This window comes from Suricata suricatta, chromosome 9 (genome assembly GCF_006229205.1).
Source record: "Suricata suricatta isolate VVHF042 chromosome 9, meerkat_22Aug2017_6uvM2_HiC, whole genome shotgun sequence".
In the NCBI taxonomy this organism is placed as follows: Eukaryota; Metazoa; Chordata; class Mammalia; order Carnivora; family Herpestidae; genus Suricata; species Suricata suricatta.
Window position 1 is genome coordinate 32,146,935 of NC_043708.1, and position 23,788 is coordinate 32,170,722.

Consider the following 23,788-nt stretch of genomic DNA (forward strand, 5'->3'; position numbering starts at 1 on the left):
ACGTGGGGCTCGAACCCACGAACCACAAGATCATGACCTGAGCTGAAGCCAGATGCTCAACCAACTGAGCCACCCAGGCGCCCTGTTTTTTTTTTTTAATTTTAGAGAGAGAATGCACATGAGAGAGGGAGAGGGACAGAGTGGGGAGAGAAAGAGAATCTTAAGCAGTCTCCACGCCCAGCACGGAGCCTGACACGGGGCTTGATCTCACAACTGTGAGATCAGGACTTGAGCTGAGACCATGACCTGAACCAAAATCAAGAATCGAATGCTTAACCAGCTGAGCCACCCAAGCACCCCAGGAATAATGTTTAAAAAGTGGAAACAAAATAGTGAGCGTTCAGTAAGCTATACTTTTAATTAAGGTAGTAAAATCTTTCTGCAAATCATGAAAAGACATGGCTGACTAGCAACATATTCTTCTGACTGTAACTGCTTCCCTTAGTCATCAAAAAAATAAAAGAGTTAAAGTTGTAAGAATGGTGGAGTCTGGCAAGTAACGTTTCTAATGTTTGCATTTTCTCTCTACGCTTTCTCTGGCCTCTTCTCTCACACATGCTTCTTTAGGTGCTTCAGATCTCTTCTCAGCATACCTGGCCAGATGTCAACAGTATCTGTGCAGTATTCCTGACTCTTTGTGCCTGGAACTTCTGGAAAACATTTTCTCATTGCTTCTCCTCACCTCTGCCGATCTTCACCCAGAGCCTCACCTGCCCGAGGACTATGCTGAGGATGATGACATTGAGGGGAAGGGCCGGATGGGTTTGAGGTCACCATCAGAGAGCCCTCAGCATATAGCACAGCCTGAGAGGAAGTCGGAGCGGGGTTGCCAGGGCGTCCCCAGGAGCCTTGCCTCTACAGTCCCAAGCTGGCTGAAGACAGAGCCAAAAGACAGTTCCCCAGAGCCCCACGGACACAGCTTTTTGGAACTAAAGCACTTTACTAGTGGTATCAGTGGCTTCCTGGCTGATGAATTTGCAATAGGGGCCTTCCTCAGGCTTCTCCAGGAGCAGCTGGATAAACTCAGCAGCCACAACCCCCCTGAGAAGCCAAAGCTGCTAGAAGGCCAGAGCTGCTCGGGAGGCAGAGACGGATTGCAGAGCCGCTTGCACCGGTTTTCCAAGGTTCTCTCTGAGGCCCAGTGGAGATACAAGGTGGTATCAAGCAACCAGGGCTCAGGTGAGAGCAGATGGAGAGCCGGTAGGTCCTAAAGTGAGAAAGGAAAATTAGCCAGGAATGTGGGAGAGAGTGAGGAGTATGTGCAAGTCACACCTTAACTCAGGGCACATCACCATAGCAACCAGCGTCAGAAACCTGTCTCAGAGCCTGTCCAGATCTTCTCCTACCAGTTACCCCAGGAGGTGGGTCAAATCAAAATTGAACACTCTCCCCTATGACCTATTGTTGGCTGTTTCAGATGAGCAGCCTTCCCGAAGATACCGGCCCATTGCCACACGGCACCCAAGTCTCCGCCGGGGGCGTCGGACAAGAAGGAGCCAGCCAGGTAATCTGAAGAGCTCTCCCCATGCCTCATTCCGGTGTACCAGGCAAGTGGGATGCTGCCACTTGTCTAGTATTCTTTTTTTTTTTTTTTATCACTTCTCGGCCTTTTGGCTAAGATCAAGTGTAGTATTCTTTATTTTCTTTTTAATGTTTTTTCTTTATTTTTGAGAGACAGAGAGAGACGGTACAAGCAGGGGAGGTTCAGACAGAGAGGGAGACACAGAATCCAAAGCAGGCTCCAGGCTCTGAGCTAGCTGTCAGCACAGAGCCTGATGTGGGGCTTGAACCCACGAACCGTGAGATCATGACCTGAGCTGAAGCTGGACACTTAACTGACTAGGCCACCTAGGCACCCCTCATATTCTTTAAAGTAAAGCACATGAGGGGCACCTGGGTGGCTCAGTTGGTTGAGCGTCTGACTTTGGCCCACGTCATGATCTCACAGTTCGTGGGTTTGAGCCCCGCGTTGGGCTTTGTGCTGACAGCTCAGAGCCTGGCGCCTGCTTCCGATTCTGTGTGTCCCTCTCTCTCTGCCCCTCCCCTACTCATGATCTGTCTCTCTCTCTCTCAAAAATAAATAAATGTTAAAAAAAACTTTTTTTTTTTAAGTAAAGCACATGATCCAAACAAACACAAAGGACCTAACCTACTCCCCCAAGGTAACCTTGCTAATAGTTTCCCTCCAGAAATTTTCCATAAAATATAAGCATATCTCACATTTTATATATACAGATGTGTCATATTGTATTTACTGTTATACACTGAAAACCATGATTGTCTTGTTCACTTATACACTTTTAAATACACAAATGTATAATACTATATATTGAGAACTTTTTTCTCCTTATAAAGACTGCTTAGCATTCCCTTGTTTTATATACCCTTTGTGGACATTTAAATTTTTTCTTGTTTTTCATGATCATAAATAATGCTATAGTAAATAACCTTGTATATATATCTATTCATACATACATGTCTGTGTGAATATATCTATAGGATAAGTCCCTAACAGTAGAATAGCAATGTCAAAGATATGTGGATATAAAATATAGATATTACCAAATTGCCTTAAAAAAAGGTGGACCAATTTATTCTCCCACCAACTATATATGAGTGCCTATTTGCATATCCATCAAAAATGAGTAGTATCAATTTTAAAAAATCTTTGTCAATATTACTAATATAATAATGGAGTGCTCGCTTTGGCAGAACATATACTAATATAATAATGGTTTTTTATATTTTATGTTTAGTATTTTAATATTAATTTTAGCTTGAAATTGAATGTGTTTTCATGTATTTATTGGCCATTTATATTTTTCTTTGGACTGCCTATTCATCTCTAAGGTCCAGATTTTCTGTTGGATTTGCTTTCTTGTTGAATTGTAAGAAGTTTTTCTACCCATTAAGAAAAATAATCCTGGGCGCCTGGGTGGCTCAGTCAGTTAATCGTCTGGCTTTGGATCAGGTCATGATTTCAGGGTTCGTGGGTTCGAGCCCCACATCAGGCTCTGTGCTGACAGCTCAGAGCCTGGAGCCTGTTTCAGACTTTGTGTCTCCCTCTCTCTCTGCCCCTCCCCTGTTCGTGCTGTCTCTCTCTGTCTCTCAAAAATAAATAAATAAACAGAAAAATAAATTTTTTTTAAAAGAAAAATAATTCTGTCATTATGAGCTACAGTTTTTTCTCTTTTGTGTCTTTAGACTTCAATTATGAGTTTTTCTTTTTTTTTTTTTATGTCTTTATTTTGAGAGAGAGACCGAGAGCAAGCAGGGGAGGGAGAGAGAGGGAGAGACAGAACCTGAAGCAGGCTCCAGGCTCTGAGCTGTCACCACAGAGCCAGGTGTGGGGCTAGAACCCATAGAGTGTGAGATCATGACCTGAGCTGTAGTCAGACGCTCAACTGAGGCGCCCCCAATTATGAGTTTTTCGTAAGGAGTTTAATACAGGATAATTATTACAGTAGTATTACATTTTTAGATATTCAGATTTCCATTATGGCTTTTGATGCTGGCCTTTAAATAATTAACAGGGAGGGGCGCCTGGGTGGCTCAGTCGGTTAAGCCTCCGACTTCGGCTCAGGTCAGATCTCACATTCGTGGGTTTGAGCCCCGCGTCAGGCTCTGTGCTGACAGTTAGCTCAGAGCCTGGAGCCTGCTTCTGGTTCTGTGTCTCCTTCTCTCTCTGCCCCTCCCCCTCTAGTGCTCTGTCTCTCTCTGTATCAAAAATAAATTAAAAAAAAAACATTAAAAAAATAATAAATAAATAATTAACAGGGAAAGGGCACCTGGCTGGCTCAGTCAGTGGAGCGTGCAAATCTTGATCTCAGGGTTGTAAGTTCAAGCCCCACAATGGGTATAGAGATCACTTAAAAATAAAAAATATTGGTGAGCCTGGGTGGCCGAATAGGTTAAGCATCTAACTCTTGATCTCTGCTCAGGTCATGATCTCATAATTCATGAGATCAAGCCTTGCATCAAGCTCTGTGTTGACAGTGTGGAGCCTGCTTGGAATTCTCTCTCCCGCTTTCTCTCAGCCCCTGCCCTGCACGTGCCGTGCATGCTTTCTCTCAAAATAAATAAACAAACTTTTAAAAAAATTAAAAAGCTTAAAAAATTAAATTTAAATAAGTAAATAAATAAATAACAAGAAATTTATAAGAGTCTGCTATGTGCTGAACAATGAATGCTAGTTAGCCTGAGGGTGGCAAATGAGCTATGAACTATGACTTTGCCTTCAAAGAATTTGTAATTTATCTGTATTGACAGTATATATGAAAAACTTAAACTGTACTGAGGCACAGCATGAAAACAGAAGGAATCTCTTAGAAGGGGAGATCAGCATAGCCTACAATTTAGGGAAATGTTAGTAAAAGAGATACTAGGGAAGAGTTGACTCTTGCACTGATTTCAGAAAAATGAGTAGGCTCTAGTTAAGTGGTAATGAGAAAAGTGTGCGTACCAGGTAGTGTGGAGGATACCATGGAAGAAACCTAGAGACTTCAAGACTGAGTTGTTAAGACCCTTTGAGCTGCCCAGTTAATTGGTTTGAGTCAAGCAATTGCAAGCCTCCATTCACAAGCCCTAACACTTTGGAAAGCAGGTGTTGAGAAGACGCTTTCCTCCAGGACTTTAAATATCATGGTCTTTGAGAAAATTTTCCTCCAGGGCTTTAAATAGCATGGTCTTTGGCAGACTGGGTCTTATACTTGGTTCCCTTTTTTTTCAAGTATGAGGACACTTTTTTCTATGTCAGAAAATTTTGTGGCCCTCCTTTGCATCCTACCACTTCCTGGTCATAATAGTTGTGTTTCTATTTTTTCAGAATATTGAATATTGACTGATATTAGTTGATTACTGAATTTTTCAGAATATTGATATTGACTGATATTAGTAGCAGATGGGGGTTGTTGAGCCCCAGAAGTAACTTGAAAGCTCCTGAGGTCCTGAAACCCATCACCTTCTCACTGTTACTACTCAGATCTTGGCTTCAAGCTGACCTCTCGCTTTCCACACTATAAGGAGTTGATGATTGTCTCTCTTCCTAATACCTCCAGATGGCCGGGACAGAGGTTCCAATCCATCCCTGGAAGGTACAAGTGGTGAGCTGAGCACAAGTACTTCAGGTATGAGGGTCCCAACTGATTGCCAGCTTCAAGCAGCTTTGCCCTGCTATAGAACTGCCCTACACCATGGTGTAAAGTCCTGCACTGGACAGTTCATGCCTCTGTTCAAGCAGGTTGGTTCTAAGAGATGCAAGCTTCCAGTTATAAAAGTAAGTCCTGGGGATGTAATACATAGCATAGTATTAGAGTTAACAGTATTGTATATTTGAAGTGGCCAAGAGAGTAGGTGTTAAAAATTCTATCACAAGAAAAACATTTATAACTACATATAATGATGGATGTTAAATTATTTTGGTGATCATTTCATAACATGTACATAAATAAAGTCATTATGTTTTACACCTAAAACTAACAGTGTTATCTGTCAATTATATCTCAATTTATTTTAAAAAAAGAAAAAAAAAGTTAGTTCTGCAGATGGCCAAACAGATTTCAGCAGAGAAAAGGGGAAGGGCTATTTCACCATCAATTGAGTCATCCATCAGCAGAGAGAAACAGGTGAATAGCCCAAGAATGGTCCTTAAGTTGTATATTCAAAGATGATAGCACAGGTTTGCCCTTCAGTTGAGGAAAAATTAAGCCACATTTACAGAATTTTTAGAGAAGGACCCTGAAGATCTGAGAGTCTGGTGGGAAGTGTCAGCAATACAGTTTTCCCTCAGTTTCTAGTGCTTCCTTGGCGCCCACATTCTTGTGTCCCAACAGAAGGAAGTCTGAACACTGTGTCTGGAAGGAATGAGCTGGATGGCCGGCTGCCGCCTCTGTCTCAAAATTCACTCATCCCCATGATGTTCTCCCCACCTGAGTCACTGCTGGCATCGTGCATCCTCCGGGGGAACTTTGCAGAAGCCCACCAGGTAAAGGGAGCACCTGTGTAGCAGGTGTTAGCTGCCCAGGCTGTACCTCATCCTAGTAAAGAATACTAAGGCAGCCATAGCTTTCTGGGGCCCATGGGGCTTCGGGTAAAGCTAGATGCATGTACAACCAGAGCCTCTGGGAGCACCTGCAGGAGTGTCCATGTAACAAGGCCCAGTCCTCACCATTGTGGATTTCACGACTCATCTTGGAGATTGAAGCTGTTGAATCATTGAGGCTTTCTCTTAAACAGTGTTTTAATAAGATAAAAAAAAAATATTTAGCCACAATTCCACCACTTCAAAACATTGAAATACTTTTGTTTCTTTTCTTGAACACCTTCAGTGGATACATATATGATTTTATATATATAGTGAAAAATCATGATACAGACCATTTTTAATAACTAGAATGCCAATTCATTATACATTATACAAGAAGTAAAGGGGCTACCAAACTAGGATGTTCATGTCATATAGAAAAAAGCACAAGTAGAAGTCAGAACGACTCTTACCCTCTCTGAAATTCAATATCCTCATTGGAAAATTGGAGTTAAATATAATACCTGCTTGTCTTACCTCATAGGAATGTTAAGGGGATTATATACAAGCTGTAAGAAATGCAAGAATCCTCTACTAAAAATTGCTTAAACTTAATAGCATTAAAACCTACTATTCTGGTTTTTAAAACTCTCTTGGTATATTTATCACGCTAGTGCTTGTCCCTTAACACGTAGTTCAGAATTTTTCTTTCAAGTGAGTTTAATTGTTGAGGAATAAATAGAGGAGAAATCTAGGTGGTGGGAGAATCTTGGTTTAACTTCCTCTGATCATTTTAGATCCCATATTTGAATGATAGTGATAATTCTGACCCTCTGGGGGGAGAACATGACCCTTGCCAACCTTTCTTACATTCACATCGAGAGAGGAAGTCAGCTAGGACCCACCCTCCCCCACCACCCCCAAGAGGCTTTACTCCTAAATGTTCTTACCTCCTCTTCCTTTCCTGAGGCCTTGATCTTCTTTTCTTTCTTTTGTTTTTTTTTTAATAAAATTTCTATTTTCTTAACCTGGTTACAGAATAAGTCATACATATAATAAGAAAATACCAAAAAGCAAAGGTATTAACTGTATTGTCCAGAATTACCAATATTAAGGTAAAGTATATTTTTTACCAATATTTTTCCAAGTTATGGATGACTTTTATATAGCCAAGATTATTGTGAATCTAAAACTTTATATAGAACCTTTTTTACATTTGCCTTATAACTGACTTTAGTGACCTCACAGTAGTCTGATCAAGTAGCTGCATTTGACCATTCCCATTATTCAATATTAGATTTTCAGCCTTGTAATAGTTGTTATAAATAGTGCCAAGATTATCGCCTTTACACATTAAGTCTTTTGAATTATTCGCTTAAGAGTTTCTCATAAAAATTACTAAGTCAAAGACTATAAACATTTTTAAAACTTTGTAGATTGTCAAATTGCTTTTCAAAAAAGATTGTGAGAGGGGCACCTAGGTGGCTCAGTCGGTTAAGCGGCTGACTTCAGCTCAGGTCATGATCTCACGGTTCGTGAGTTCAAGCCCCTCGTTAGGCTTTGGGGTGACAGCTCAGAGCCTGGAGCCTGCTTCAGATTCAGTGTCTCCCGCTCTTTCTGCCCTCCCCTGCTCACACTCTCTCTATCTCTCAAAAATAAATGTTAAAAAAAAATTTTTTTTTTAATTTGTGATGATTCATTCTGCCACCACTCCTTGAGGGTTTATATTTATACTTTGTCATTGTGATAGATACAAAATAGTATTAATGTTTCTTAAATTCCCTGGATTACTGGTAAGGGAAAATATTTTTCATCTACATATTAGTCATATGTATTTTTTCTTTGAAATTATATACATCATTTGTCTATTTTCTACTGGGGCTGTTGTGGCTTTCTTGCTGACTTCTGTGAGTTATTTCTATATATGATGTATTCTTTTAACATTTAGTCCTCTCACAAGCTTGCAAAGCAGATGTCTTGGGGCCATAGTCTGATGATAGGCAAGATCTCATCTCTAGAGTACCTGAGTCCACAGCCCCAGCACAACCCACACTTGCTGTCCTGTGACAGGTGGTGTTCATGTTCAACCTGAAGTCCTCACCCAGCTCGGGGGAGCTGATGTTCGTGGAGCGCTACCAGGAGGTGATCCAGGAACTTGCCCGGGTAGAGCACAAGATTGAAAACCAGAACACAGATGGTGGGAGCAGCACCATTCGAAGAACAGGCAGTGGCCGCTCAACTCTACAAGCCATCGGCAGCGCAGCAGCAGCAGGTGCCACTGTGGGTGGAAAGGGCGCTGGGGGAGGAGAATGTTGGGAAAAGTCACCCAAATCATAGTCTCATCATGAAGGTGAGCAGAAATCTAGAGCAGGACACTGGCCTTAAAGCATAGCAGTCCTGACACATGCAGAGTCGGTCTCTAGCTGTGCCCAGCTTCCCTGAGCAAGGTGGTCACATACCTGCCACTTCAGCTACTCCATTAAGCTTCTCCTGTGGGATTTAAACTGAGGAGTGTGAATGCCATTTGCCCCATGTGTGTTGATGGCCACTAGCTTGGGAATTGGGCAATGGTCAGGAGTTTATTTCCTTTCTATCTAATATTCAGAGAAAAAGCGTGTTACTTTACTTTTCCGTAAAGTGAAGAAGTTGTTTATAACACCAACAGCCTGGGCTACACAGGTCTCAGTGCTCAACGCTGGCTGCAGTGCAGAAACTCATCCTTTCAGTATTTCTCGAGTGGAACCCTGCCCTGCATTTCCACGCCTCTTACTGGTCTAGGTTCCACATATCAAGTTCCATCACACATTGTTTCTTTCACATTCTCCCAGAAATTTTCTGTACCTAGTCAAAAGAATATATGTATATCTTTTTTGTTTTTTATGTAAATGGGTTCAAGAATAAATATTGTTTTCTACCTTGTTTTTCTTTTTTTTTTTTTTTTTTTTTAGCAATGCTTTTTAGAGATCTTTTCTGATTAGCACACACAGATTCACCTCGTTACTTCTTACCTGCCTTGTTTGGCTCACCTTGGGAATAAGCCCCCAATCATCTCTACTGTTTTAAGTTTCTGTGGGTCTTCCTTCCATAACATTGTTTGATGCCCGTAAGAGCAGGCTATAATGATGGTGCTAATACGCATAGAAGATATCCCTGCAGAAGGATCTCAAATGGTTTGTTTGTTTAATTTATTTTGAGGGACACAGCAGAGGAGGGGCAGAGAGAGAGAGGGAGAGAGAATTCCAGGCAGGCTTCACGCTGTCCGTGTGGAGCCCAAAGCAGGGCTCGAAGTCACAAACCATGAGACCATGACCTGAGCTGAAACCAAGAGTCGGACCCCTAACCCAACCGACTAAGCCACCCATGTACCCCTCAAACATTTCTTTTTAAATAACTACTTTTCAAAATAAAGTGATAATGAGAATCATCTTAATCTCTTGCTTTTTACTCCACTGCTGGATCCAGGAATGGTATTTTACTCCATCTCTGATGTGACTGACAAGCTACTCAGCACCTCTGGAGAACCCATCCCCACGCTGCAGGAGGACTTTTGGATGAGCAATACCCTGGTGGAACCCACTGCCCCCCTGAGAGAGGTTCTGGAAGACCTCAGCCCCCCTGCCATGGCTGCATTTGACCTGGCTTGCTCTCAGTGCCAGCTCTGGAAAACCTGCAAACAGCTCTTAGAAACAGCGGAACGACGTCTGAAGGTCAGCCTCGAGAGCCGGGGTGAGTGTGCTTCTGCAGCTGTGTTCCTTCATTCTCAAATGGAGGGGAGGGGAGGTTCTGAGATGCTTAATAAGTTGGATTGGAAGAAAATAATTATTGGGGAAAAAGATTATTAGTTAATTTCCTCATGTCCAGTTTGGTGGCTTAAATATAGTCTGAGAGTCTTGTCTTTTTAATAGACTTGGCAATCTACAGTAATTTAGGGAAATTCTTTTCTGATTTATAGATAAATTCAAGGAAGAAATATCTATTCAAAATGGTATCAGTGGAATTTGTGCCTTCAGACTGCATGTCTCCTGCAGAATGAACCCCACTTAACCTAAAGCCTAGAACAGTCTTGAGTTTGTAAACCAGGTGTAAGAGAATCATGGCTCACAGTTAGAGGGAGGTTTGTACCTTGAGGTTAATGATGTCCCAGAATGTGTATATGGAATTCTTGGAGGCATTTGGTAGATGAAGGTAGAGGAATGCAAAGAAGGAATTAGGCAGAAGTTCCACTCTCCACCGTCCTTGATGCACCAAACATTGGACAAAGCACGCCTCTCTCAGTAGTAAGGAGAAAGGAATGGTAATGATCTAAGAGCCACTCCTAGGCTCAGTGATTCACTAGGAGAAGTTACAAAACTCAGCATATAGTCATACTCTTGGCTAAGATTTATTGCAGTGAAAAGATACGCAGCAAAATCAGCAAAGGGAAAAGGCTCGTGGGGTAAAGTCTGGAGGAAACCAGGCACAGCTTTCAGGAATCTTCTCCCCGTAGACTCACACAGGATGTGCTTAATTCCTCCAGTAATGAGCTGTGACAACTTGGAAACTCAATGCCCAAGGTTTTTATTGGTTGGGGGGGATATCTCTGCCCAGCATGGACCAAAATTCTGGATTCTCAAAAGGAAGCAGTTGTTCAGCATAAACCACATTGTACAAACAGTTGAAGCACAGCTGGCCCCTCTTAGTATTCAGGGAACGCTCTCTATCAGTGTCAGAAACCATTTACCAGTCAAGTTTGCAGAGGCCAGCCAGTGGCAACCTTGCAGGCAGGGCTTTCTAAGGATAGCAGTCACGGGCCTGCTGTGGTACCTCTTTTCTGCACGCCTCTACAGATCCCTTCTGAGCCATTGGTTAAAATGTCCTTTAATGTTCACATAGACCTTCCAAGAAAGTATACTATGCCATATGCAATGCTGTTCTTATCGGACAATTTCCCTCCCCTTCCTCTAGTACTCATTCAAAAATTAAAGGAGATATTTTTCAAACTGTTAATAGCTGAAATGGTTTCATGTCAATTAGGAATTAATTTAGTATCTACTCTGTTTCCAGATTATCCACAGTATAGGGGGTACAAGAGACACAAGGAATAATCTCTGTCCATTAAGTTGTTTATAGTCTAGTCAGGGTGTCAGGATGCCCCTTTAGGCAAAGAGAGAAGGCAGATGTGATCCCAGCTCAAGTTCTCAGCTGAAGACTGTACCAAGGCAAATCCACAGAAAGTGTTTGGCTTGGCACAGCAGTTCCACAGATTGCCAGAGACTGTGGCCCACTGTTCGCAGCTGAGGCATCAAGTAGTCCTAGAACCCCAGTCATTGAGTAAACCAGGTAAGCTGCTGTCACCCAAAATACATATTTTGTACATATTTCCTCCTTAATATTGGGGAAGACAAAACTGCACAAGTAAGTACAAGACTGAGTTATCAGTCTCTGAAAGTGCCTTATTTTTTCTGCATTCACTCTTCCTTCAATCCATTTCCAGGTCGGCGGCTAGACCACGTACTTCTCAATGTCGATGGCATTCGAGGTTTTCCAGTTGTTCTTCAGCAAATCAGTAAGATTCTCAATTATCCACTTATGTCAGCCGGACAAACAAAATCGGGTGAGCTGCTTTTCTCCCATTTTTTTTCCTCCTAGACTTGGAACATCAGGTCAGCATCAGAATTAATTCTTTCTCATTTGCTTTCCATAGAGAGTGTAGAAGAAAAAGGAGGCAGTGCTCCACGGTACAACATAGCTGAGCTGCTTCAGAAGTGCTGGCCCAGCCTCACCGAGGACTGTGTTGCCGGCCACGCCACCCTGTCCCAGCAGCTGGAACAGGTCCTCCAGGCGCTGAGAGAGGCTCTACAGCTGCCAGGTACAGGCCCAACTGCACAGCAGCAGATGAGGGCTAAGCTGGGGAGAGGAGACAGCAGAGAGAAGCACTTTGGGGCTGAGGCCTAGGACTCCAGAACTGGGCTCGTGAAGCCCCCTAGTTATCTAGGCCGTGTCTCACAGCTAACTCCACCCGTTTCCTGCCCCATCAAGTGAAGGGATGCTTAACACTTCCTTAGCTGATATATTTCTCTCATTTTTTTTTCTTCTTTCTTTCTTTTCTTTTTTCCTTTTTTTTTTTTTTGACTTAAACATTTTTCTCATTCTTAATGAGAAATACACTCAAAAGGTACTCAGTATATATTGATCAACCTTCCCTAAAAGATTGCTGTGCTCTTCAACAAGCCATTCCCCCCCAGAGACAGGACTGTCACCCCTGATTTCTGCACTCACTTCCTGATTGAGAATCACTCATAAAGGGGACCAACTTAGGACTTTATAGCTGCCTTATAGGCATAGCCCCCAAGCTGTAGGATGCCTCACTGACCCAGAACTAGAAGCACAGACTAAGGCCTCCATTCCTTCTCCTGCCATAACTCCCAGAGCCCAAGGGTTCTCCACTTTCCTCGCTGGTGGAACAGGCAGCCCAGAAAGCTCCAGAGGCAGAGGCCCACCCTGTGCACATCCAGACTCAGCTCCTCCAGAAGAACTTGGGCAGACAGACCCCGGCAGGCAGCAGACAGACTGACTACCTAGGCGCCTTCTTCAGTTACTGCAGCACCATGGCCGCAGTTCTCCTGCGGAGTTTGAGCTCTGAGCCTGGTAAGTAGCAAGAAAGAGGAAAGGGAGTCATGACTGGCCTGTAAATGTTTAGGGCAGGGAAGAGGAAAGGTGCTCAATTAAGAAGTTCTGGGGATAGCAGTAGCCAGGAGCTCTAGATTTATAGGGTCCCCTCTTATTCATCCTTGTGTTTTATTCATCCCTATCTGCCCACTGTCAGGGACAGCTGTACAGCATGTGGGAGTACCCTATATATATTGGATTGCATGAATGACAAAAACACCTCTCTCAGACTGTTGTGGATTTGAGGACCCAGAGAGGAATCATGTCTGTGATCTGAGGGCCAGGTTCTTACTTGAGTCCACAGAGCGAGTACTGCATGCACTTTCATCATGCTGAAGCGAACAGGATGAGCTGTTTGGGGCCAGATCTACCCACTAAAGTTTATCTGTGGTTGGAAGTCTCCAGAGCAATGCTAAGGTGTCAACTTGTGGTCAGGGTCCTATTGAGAATATCCTTTACATAGAAAATATCGACCAAAAGGCTCTCAGTATAGTCTTCGTTTTGACACTGCGCTTTTTCATTAATTCTGGGAAACAGGGCTCTGAGCAGTCATTGGTGAAACCCAGGGTCACTTTGTTTCTCTTTGCAGATCACGTGGAAGTCAAGGTAGGAAATCCATTTGTTCTCCTGCAGCAGAGCTCTTCCCAACTTGTGTCACACCTCCTGCTTGAGCGACAAGTTCCCCCAGACAGGTAGGAGCTACTCTGTGGGAGTTAAGCGTGAACGGGCCTTTCTAACGGTTTCATTAAGGAATGCAAGGGCTCAGTGGGGTGGTGCTTGAGTTCAGTACAGAGAGTAGGGATTTCTTCCAGATTTTTCCTTTAATTTTCATTTGCTCTTTACACAGCTACATTAAAATTCAATTTCAGTTCCTTCTCTCTCACCACCTCTCACAACATTTATGTTGCAAACATAAAATTAAGGGGTGAATCTTCGTTTATGAATAGGCAAAAATCCAAAAATTTGATAGCTCATGAGTTGCCTACACCATGAGAAAATAAGCGTTCTTCTGGATTGCTGATGGGATATAAATTGGGAAGACAGTTTGTCTATATTTATTACAAAAAAACAAAGTTATATACTTTGACCTAGCAATCTGCATTGGGGAATTTATCATGTGGCTTTACTGACATGTGAAAAATGACATTTACACAAAGTCCTTGTGTTAGAGCCTTATATGTAGTAGCAGCACATCAGAAAAATCCACTGCCCACTAATAGAAGTCTGGTTAAATTCGGGTTCTGCCCATAATGGAATATTGTGTAGCTGTAAATAGGAATGAGGTGGTCTCTTTGTAGAGGGATGTAGACGGTTCTCCCAGATATGTTATCAAGTGAAAAAGCAAGCGCAGAGCAGTGGGTTTAATAGGCTACCTTTGGGGGGGGGGGGGGATGGGGCGGGAAAGAGGGAGAGAGCAAGAATAACAATTAAAGAGCCTGCATTTATATTTGATTGTATAAACATAAAAAAGTTCTGAGCTTGGGTGATATGTCTGTGCACTCAAGTCTTGTGTGCCCTCTGCTTCTCTCCGTCCAGGCTGGCAGCACTTCTAGCCCGAGAGGGGCTCAGCCTGAGTGTGCCGAAGGTCATTGTTAACTGCTGCTGTGAGCATCTTGCCCTTTGCTCTTCCCAGCAAAGTCAGCAGACATCATCCCTTCTGACCCACCTGAGCGTCGTGGTCCAGCTGCACACTTCCCACTGCCTGGAGGACCTCCCACTTTCTACACCGAGCTCCCCGAAGCCAACTGGGAATCCCACATTGGAGAGAAAGCCCCGCTCCTCCCCAAGGGACTCGTCACTCCCAGCCCTTACCTCTTCTGCCTTGACTTTCCTTAAGTCTCGCTCAAAGCTGCTGGCCACAGTGGCCTGTCTAGGGGCTTCCCAGGGGTCAAAGCTCACCAGGCCCAGCTTGTCATGGAAGGAGCTTCGTGGTCGCAGGGAGGTGCCTCTAAGTGCGGAGCAGGTAGCCCAGGAGTGCGAGCGCCTCCTGGAACAGTTCCCCATGCTTAAGGCCTCCCTCATGGCTTCCTGGGGACCCCTACGACGGTCCACTGAGCAGGGGCAGAGCCTGGCAGTGAGTCTCTGTGGTCGGGCCAGTCTCTCTACCGTCCTTCTGAGCCTGCACTCTCCCAGTGCTGTAGACGTGCTCACTGAGGCCTTCGAGGAAGCCCTGGTGGCCAGAGATTGGCCCCGAGCCCTTCAGCTCATAGAAGTATACGGGCGAGACATGGATGACTTGAGCGACATAAAAGATGCAGTCCTGAGCTGTGCCGCGGCATGTGGTGAGCAGAAAGCTACACGTCCCCCTTCACTGGTGGTAATAACATTGAGCATTCAGTGAGTGTATCATTGCATTTGATCCTCACAATAACTCTAGAGAAAAGTACCACTGTATCTCATGATACTGAGAGGAGACTGAGGTTCAGAAGGTAGAAAACTTGCCCAGGATAGGAAGTGGTGGAGCAGAGCTTAGAATCCCACTCCATCTACCTTTAGAATGGGCACTTATAACCAACTTTCTCAACACTGCATATCAGAATCACTGGAAAGTTCTATAAATTACAAATATCTGAGCACAACCCCCAGAACCAAGGATGGGGTTCAGGCAAGTGTTTACTTTAAAACAAGGATCAGCAAACTTTTTCTTTAAAGGGCTTTGTAGGCCATATAGTCTTGGTTGCAACTACTGGATTCTGCCATTATATCATGAAAGTAGTCATAGATGACACATAAACAAATGACCATAAGTATATTCTACTAAAGTTTTATTCATAAAAACAGACTGTGGGGGCACCTGGTTGGCTCAGTTAGTGGAGCATATATATGACTCTTGATCTCAGAGTCAGGAATTCAAGCCCCAAGTTGGGTATTGATTATTAAAAGCTCCCAAGGAACTTTTAAGGGATTTGAGAGCAATGACCTACAACACTCCACTGGGGGCAGCAAGGGTTGGTCATGCTGTAGGTAATGGCTTCTCAATCAAGGGCCTGGCTGCCCTGTAAAAAGGAGAAAATCCCTCCTAGAGAAGGTGGAGGAATCCCCTGACGGGCTGTGCAGTCTTGTGTGCTTGGGAATTAATTGTTTTCAGATCTATGAAATGTGTATGAGAGAGAAAGATCTAATAAGTAATAACAATAGAGGGCATGGAGGGAGCAAAACTAGTTTACCTGAAGTAACTTTAAGGTAGTTATATATTTGAATTTCACAGAATGGAAATATCAGGGAAAACTAAAAATTCCACCTATAAGCTGAGTCTGAAATGCTATCTGTGCAGCCTGCCAAAATACAGAGATCTCTATATATTTTAAAATATGTCTGCTCTTCTGTCTTTTATTCCTTCCTTCTTTCTTCCTTTCTTCCTTTTTCTTTTCTTTCTCCTTCTCTTTTCAGAAAATCTATGACTGTGACTAAGTTTGCATAAAGAGAAACATAAGGGTATATGCATTTCTCCTTGTTATATAGTGGTTCCAAGTATAAACATTAATTCAGGTCAAATAGATCTTAAGGATCCTCCAAGCTACTGTTTTATGAAATTGAGCAAAGCCCTTTCCTTAAGAAGTAAACTGGACTCGAGCTCTTCCAGCGCCAGGCTTACTATCTCGGGGTATCTTTTCATCTTGTAGACAAAGAGGGTTGGCAGTTCCTGTTTCCTGTGAAGGATGCATCTCTGAGAAGTCGGCTAACCCTACAGTTTGTGGACAGGTGGCCCCTGGAGTGGTGTCTGGAGATCCTGGCGTACTGCATCTCAGACACAACTGTCCAAGATGGACTGAAGTGTGAGCTACAGAGAAAGCTAGCAGAGCTGCGGGTGTATCAGAAGGTATGGGTCCTGGCATTAAGAGAAAGGAAATACCCCATATTACCCACCATATTACCAACTCCAGCCTATTCTCACGTGTTGGTGGATTTTAAGAAACAGACTATCTGGGCCTGGCTTTTGTTCTATATCTGGCTTCTGTTCTTTGGTGAACAATGAAGAGACCTTATATCTATCTATTTCCTAGGTTATTTCCTTTTATAATTTTAAATATGTATGCATCAAACAAGGATAATAACGATCCACAAAGCTTCTTCCACATGTATATTTGAGTTTTGTGCATGTTTTATGTCTGTTATGTCTTCTTTGTTGTTGTTCAAGAATTTTTATAGAGCTTAATCTCAATTGTATCTTTTTTAAAGATTGTTTTAAATTTTAGCTAAATTTCAACAGCGATTTTGAAAGACTGCATGAAAGTGACTGTTTCACAATGAAAGATTATTTGGGGATGAGTGTTATATTCAACATCAAGAGCCCCGAGGAGACAGGTTTAGGCAATATGGCTATATAGCAAGTATAAAAGAGATGCTGATTTTTCCATGTGTACTTACAACCAGAGTCCAGAGCCCCATCAGAGAAAGTGAAAGTGGCAGATAAAAGAGATTTTCTTTCCACTCTTCCTCAGCACTTCTGATGCAGAGCTAAAATGCTGCATGAACGATGATCCCACAGAGTATTCAAACTGGGAGAATATCTTGGGTAGAGTTTTGAGATGGAGGAGCATGGGACAAGAGACCCCAGAAGGCTGAACAAGATCTGAAACCCAGAAGCCTCTGAGAATTGCCCTCTTTAAGTGAAAGGCCCCAATCCTGACCTCCCCGCCCCGCCTCTGCTCCCTGAGTATGCTTCCTGGATACATTCACTCACCTTTCCAAACAGCCTTTGCCTCATTTGCTTTAATTTCTCCTGTCTCCTGGCAAGTTTTGACAGCCTGACTTTGAGACAGAAACCTAGGGGTGGCCCATCCCTGGAAACTCTAATGTTCGTGGAGGTGGAAATTGCAGTGTGGTTTGAGAGCTCTTCCTATTTCCCCTTAGATTCTAGGTTTGCAGGCTACCATGGTGTGGTGTGACTGGCAGGCCCTGAGGAACTGTTGCATTGAGGACCCATCAACTGTCATGAACATGATTCTAGAAGCAAAGGTACTCTTTTCCTGAGTGTATTCCCTTTCTCAGAGTTGTGGCTCCTTACCTGGTTGTGTAGACCCCTTTCCATGTATCAGTGTCCACATTTTCTTGGCAGCTACATCACATTCTTTTTTCTTTTTGTGTGTGAAATTTACCAACATACGAGAAGTGTAGAGAATAATACAATTGATGCTTTTATACTGTCACCCCACACTGTATACCCTAAGTACAGCATGTAGAGCTAATGGTGAAATTGCTGAATCATCAGGCATGAGCATCCTCCCCTTTACTGAGATGTTAGAAATTGCTCTTCAGATCATTTGTCCACTTGCAGTTCCGGTTGCCCCGTATCCTTACGACATTCGGTTTTGTCCAGCAAACCCTTTGTGTCAATAGGATGGTATCTCATTACTGTTGGAATTTACATTTCCATGGTTACTAAAGATCTTGAATGTCTTTTCAAATGTTTATTAAACATTTGAGTGCTAAATAGAATTTCATTTTTTAAGGAGCTAAATATACCAAAGTTCAAAATGTGAATGTGTTCATTCAGATGTCCATTCATTCATTGAGGAAACCTGTACTGCCCATCTCTTATTTGCCACTCTACTACGTGGTGGTGACAAGATAGTTAAGCTTAGCCCTTGACCTTGTGCAGCTCACATTGGGGGAAGGGGGGTGATATGAGGCACATCCCTAGATAACTGTAATATATCAAGTGACAAATTGTAGAGGGAGCACAGGCAGAGCACCTAATGTGGCCTGAGAAACCAAGAGGCACCCAAACAAGGTGGCCCCAGGCAGAGTTGTGGGGAGTACATTCCAGATGATGCCACATTAAAATACTCAGACAAAGTCCTGGGAATTCCATTCTCTGAAACTTTAATCCACAGTTCACGACTTGGGAGTGGGGGCTCGCAAATGGGGGCATGGACAGAACCCAATGCCCAGGATGTTTGTTTTGGACCATGCAATATTGGTCTACCAAATTTTAATTTTTCATATTGCGACTTTTTTCCCCAACATTGTGAAATACGGAAATTTTGTTTTTAAATTTTTCTAATATTTATTTATTTCTGAGAGACCGAGAGAGAGAGAGAGAGAGAGAGAGAGAGAGCGAGCACAAGTGGGGGAGGGGCAGAGAGAGGGAGACACAGAATCCGAAGCAAGCTCCAGACTCTGAGCTATCAGCACAGAGCCTGATGCAGGGCTCAAACCTATGAACTATGAGATCATGACCTGAGCTGAAGTCAGACACTTTAACCAACTGAGCCACCCAGGAGCCCCTTGAAATATGGAAATGTTTTTATTAATTTTTTTTTTAATTTTTGAAGTCAGACAACACTAGGCCTTGAACATTCATATGGCAACAATCACAGCTGAGTAGGCACTATCTCCTTTGTGTTTTGTTTTGTTGTTTATTTAATTCCAATATAATTAACATAGAGTATTATATTAGTTTCCGTGTACAATGTAGTAATTCAGCAACTCTATACATTACTTGGCACTGTCTCCTTTGGACAGTCTTCTCAGTCTTCGCCATTTCCTTACTGTCTCCCCAGGGTTGACACCAAGTGTCAGTTACTGTATGTCATCTTTTTCTTTTTTATACTAGATCTCTGAAGAAAATGATATCATTAATCATCAGCATACTTGGATCGTTTTTATGACTCCCTTTCCACTCTAGTCCTTTGAGTTTATGAGCCCACTTTAATCTAATAATGAACTTTCCATTAACACTTACCAGACTTTCCTGGGATTTTAGCAGACTCAAGACAGCTGAAAAAAATCTGGCAGAAGCTGGATGTGTGATAAGGCCAGTGATTTAAAGGTATTCAAGCCATGTATGTTTCCTTCCAGGAGTACGGACTGTGTGAAGAGTGGGGCTGCCTCTACCCCATTCCAAGAGAGCATTTAATCAGCCTACATCAAAAGCATCTTCTCCACCTTCTAGAAAGGGGAGATCATGAAAAGGCTCTGCAAGTAAGTCTCCATCACTTCCCATTTTTCTTTTGGGGTAAGACAAAAGGTTTAGTCAAATCTGATGACTTTGTTCATGCTGAATCCCCTGCAAAGCATTTGCATTCTCAGATCTGCCCCTTCATGTCCTTCAGGAACCCTTTGTGTCCTCAAGATGATTGTAGTCATCATCAACAGAACCTGGCTAGACTTGCTTTTTGTACCAAATGGTCAGCTGAGTCCAGGATTCTGCTAAACTCTGATCAAAGCCATCACTTGTGAAGCTACGAGGATGGCAGAAGAGAGTCCAGAGAAGGGATTAGTCCAAAATGAATAAACCTAAAGGTTTCATTCTCCAAACAGGGCTGGACTGGGTTCTTTATGGGCCTCACTTTTCTCCTTTATGCTTCTCCTACAACAGCTCCTACGAAGAATTCCTGACCCCACCATGTGCCTTGAGGTCACAGAGCAGTCCCTTGACCAGCACCCTAGCCTAGCCACTTCTCACTTCCTCGCCAACTACCTCACCACCCACTTCTACGGAGAACTGACTACTGTCCGACACCGTGAAATCCAGGCACTATACATTGGATCTAAGGTCAGGAAGAAAACGGGGTGTTGGGAAAGCATCCCTGGGAGAGAGACTGCTGGCTTAGCTCTCACTTCAGAACTTAGGCTTTCAATGACTTTCTCCCAGGCACCTGCCATTCTTGCTTGTGCTGTATAAAACCTTTACCCTAGCAGCCCACTATATCCTAGTTGAGTCTCTTAGGAATAGTCATTCTCATCCTGCCTTGCCTCCAAAGTGAATTCTGGATGGTCTTGCCTTCTCTTTGTGGTTTCCCTGGCGTCTGCTGTATCAGTGCTTCTCAATGCCTACTATGTAGTAGAATCACTTGGCCTTAAAAAAAAAATTGTTGACCTTTACCCCAGATCAATTAAAATTGAATCTCTGGGGACAGGGCCTAGGGATTCTCATGTGAGAATTTCAAACTACTGCTTAGTAACCTAGTCTGGGCTAAAGAAAAAAGAGTTAATTGTCTAGGTAATGAGGCCTTTATGTTTGAAGTTTAAACCTTGGAGACACTAGCAGAAGGAGTTATAAACTAGAAACAGTAATGTAGTGAGGGAGGGTCTGGGGAGAAATGGACCTCTCCAACACTATTCTAATGATTCCGGTTGGCAGTCATATCTACCATGCTATGAATGTGGACCTCGGGGCGCCTGGGTGGCTCAGTCGGTTAAGCCTCCTACTTCAGCTCAGGTCAGATCTCACATTCGTGGGTTCGAGCCCCGCATCAGGCTCTGGGCTGACAGCTAGCTCAGAGCCTGGAGCCTGTTTCTGGTTCTATGTCTCCTTCTCTCTCTGTTCCTCCCCCTCTCATGCTCTGTCTCTCTCTGTATCAAAAATAAATAAAACATTTAAAAAAAATTAAAAAAAAAAAAAAGAATGTGGACCTCACCCCACAGGTACAACAAGTGCCATGAATATGACCACTGGCTCATGTGCTGAGAATTCAGCTACATAAAATGTTCCGAGGAAAATGCAGTCTTGATTTTTTGTTTGTTTTTTAATGCACTGTACCTAAATAGGTAAATGAATCCTGGAAAATTGGCAGTGAGCAGAGCCAGCGAACATATTTCATACCTAATGATAACAGTGTCTAGCAGTTTAGAAACATTATTTACCTAGAGGACACTGGAGGTGCTAGACCTAGGCAGCCTACTGGTGCCACCTTATATCCCGCATTCTAATAATGAATGGACAGAATATTGACTTTAAGGATCAGGCAGCTTCTGTGCCTAGAGGTGCCACCTGTGGGCCAAATCCTGTTCTCAGCCTGCTTTTTTAAATCAGATTTTATCAGAATAGAAGTTCATGCATTCACTTATATATGAACTATGGCTGTTTTCACACTATACTGACAGAGTTGATTAGTGGCCACAGAGACTTTATGGCCCATAAAACCTAAAATATATACTATCTGATCTCTTACAGGTAAAGGTACTTGAAGTACTTCTTGATTGCCATCTAAAAGATTTAAATAGGAGTTCAGCCTTGCTTCCTAAAAGACTGCTAGCCAACTTTACTAGTTGGCCATGTGCCTTTGTCCCTGATCCCCTACCCCGTCCCCAGTAAGAACCTTAGCTTTCTTCTGAAATGTGTGTACAGTTTTCTTTATTGCGTGAATCTACCCTACAAACAGGTTCTGCTGACCTTACCTGAGCCACACCGGGCCAGCTACTCCCACTTGTCTTCTAACCCCCTCCTCATGCTGGAACAGCTACTCATGAACATGAAAGTGGACTGGGCCACTGTGGCTGTGCAGACTTTGCAGCAGCTGCTAACTGGGCAGGAGATTGGCTTCACCATGGATGAGGTTGACTCACTGCTTTCCAGATATGCCAGAAAAGCCTTGGACTTCCCATACTCTCTGAGGGAGAAACGATCAGGTAACTGCCAACCTCCTAATGGGGGCTCCATCTGGAGGAAGAAACACCATACTACATCCTTAGTTTTAATTTCTCTTCTCTGTTGAGTTGATCAAGAGTGAAAGGAATACACATCAGGAGAGATAGCTCTTTGTTATATAAGAGACCTCTTGGTCTTGGAGGAAGTACCAGGCTAACCAAAATTAATGGATGGTAGATTACCACTGTGCAGACATAAAGGTTTGGGAGTGGTGTCTGTCTGGCCTTAGTGCATGGACTCAAAGTACGGTCATTCTGTATCGAGGGTATGATTATATTCCCAGCGTCACATAAGACACCACTACTATGCAAGCTGAGCCTCTTCTAGAATGAAGAAAATAGAATATCAGCTGATGTTCCCAGACAGATTTTTTTTTCTTACTCTCTAGCCTCCAGGGCTATCATTTAATTGTCTTCTATTTCCCTTGGGGCATTTTTTTGTAAATATATATATATATATATACATTTTGTAAAATCCTAGCAACTACTTCATTATCTCCTTTGTATAAACATAGTTTGCTTTTTGAGGAGTTTAAGAAGCATGTAAGTACCTCTGTCGTACTTTTTTATACGTAGTAGAATCATGGGCTGACAGCAAAGCAACAGGGCTTTAAATTAAATGCCTGGCATGGTGAGGAAAGATGCTTATGGTAGAACATCTCTCATGAGCATTTTTCCTCTCAACAGATTCAGTGATTCACCTCCAGGAAGTCGGTCAGGCTTCAGACCTGGAGACCTTGTCTAGATCACCATCAGCAGAGTTCTCTTCTGCTGCTCCTGGTAAGAACAGGCTCTGAGAGTTGCCCATTGGTTAGTTCAATCTTGCCTAGCCTGACTTTCCAATCCTTTTGCCTCTTTTTAAATTTCCAGTTACAACATTCTTTGTTTTTTTTTTAAGTTTATTTATTTATTACGGGGCGGGGGGGAGAGGTTGTGGGGCAAAGAGACAGAGTCCCAAGTTGGCTTTGTACTGTCAGCACAGAGCCCAGTGTGGGGCTTGATCTCACAAACCATGGGATCAGAGCCCGAGCCAAAATCAAGAGTCTGACGCTTAACCAACTGAGCCACCCAGGCACTTCCTCCAGTTACAACATTTTTATTTATTGTTTTCCTTGGTCCATTCCAGCTATATTCCAGAAAATGTAACAATTGATTTTTGTTACTTATAGTAGTATTTCTAGAAGATCTCTACAAACACTGAATTAGCAAATACTGGACCATTGCTGCTAGGGAGAGAGAGAGAGAGTGTGTGTGTGTGTGTGTGTGTGTCACTTAGATTATAATCTTAAATTTAAAACAATTCATACTAGTAGATTTTACCTTCTTTATTTGGCCAAAGAGGAAAAAAAGTTTAGAAGTGTTAGAGTGACTTGGGGCACGTGGGTGGCACAGTCGGTTAAGTGTCTGACTTCGGCTCAGGTCATGATCTTGTGGTTCGTGGATTTGAGCCACATGTCAGGCTCTGTGCTGACAGTGTGGAGCCTGGAGCTTGCTTCAAGTTCTCTGTCTTCCTGTTTCCCTGCCTCTCAACTCATGCTCTATCTCTGTATCTCTCTTTCTCTCTCTCTCTCTCTCTCTCTCTCTCTCTCTCTCTCTCTCAAAAATGAATAAACATTAAAAAAATTTTTTTATAAAAAAAAAAGTACTAGATACTCACCTGAGGCAAGCCCACTGAGTGTTTGGGATTCAGACCCTGTCCCACTAGCCCAGGAGCTGGCGCTTCTGGGACTAAAGCACACTGTC

The 23,788-nt window shown here is 43.0% G+C and overlaps 1 protein-coding gene and 1 pseudogene across 4 annotated transcripts in view; both read left to right on the forward strand.

Moving 5' to 3' along the window:
• The window catches only part of ZFYVE26 (zinc finger FYVE-type containing 26), a 66,949-nt gene that overhangs the window by 18,710 nt on the left and 24,451 nt on the right, over positions 1 to 23,788 (forward strand). For 3 of the 4 annotated variants that reach the window (XM_029951144.1, XM_029951146.1, XM_029951145.1), the window contains exons 11-27: positions 568 to 1,179; positions 1,418 to 1,504; positions 5,058 to 5,126; positions 5,832 to 5,983; positions 8,093 to 8,294; positions 9,485 to 9,748; positions 11,496 to 11,615; positions 11,706 to 11,870; positions 12,431 to 12,649; positions 13,260 to 13,362; positions 14,207 to 14,952; positions 16,294 to 16,490; positions 17,525 to 17,629; positions 19,475 to 19,597; positions 19,995 to 20,171; positions 21,781 to 22,027; positions 22,733 to 22,825. In XM_029951144.1, the coding sequence (XP_029807004.1) occupies positions 568 to 1,179; positions 1,418 to 1,504; positions 5,058 to 5,126; positions 5,832 to 5,983; positions 8,093 to 8,294; positions 9,485 to 9,748; positions 11,496 to 11,615; positions 11,706 to 11,870; positions 12,431 to 12,649; positions 13,260 to 13,362; positions 14,207 to 14,952; positions 16,294 to 16,490; positions 17,525 to 17,629; positions 19,475 to 19,597; positions 19,995 to 20,171; positions 21,781 to 22,027; positions 22,733 to 22,825 (3,681 nt within the window). The remainder of the gene's footprint in view (positions 1 to 567; positions 1,180 to 1,417; positions 1,505 to 5,057; positions 5,127 to 5,831; positions 5,984 to 8,092; positions 8,295 to 9,484; positions 9,749 to 11,495; positions 11,616 to 11,705; positions 11,871 to 12,430; positions 12,650 to 13,259; positions 13,363 to 14,206; positions 14,953 to 16,293; positions 16,491 to 17,524; positions 17,630 to 19,474; positions 19,598 to 19,994; positions 20,172 to 21,780; positions 22,028 to 22,732; positions 22,826 to 23,788) is intronic. The other variant, XM_029951147.1, reaches the window with a different exon arrangement.
• On the forward strand, positions 1,595 to 1,691 carry LOC115303050 (annotated as a pseudogene).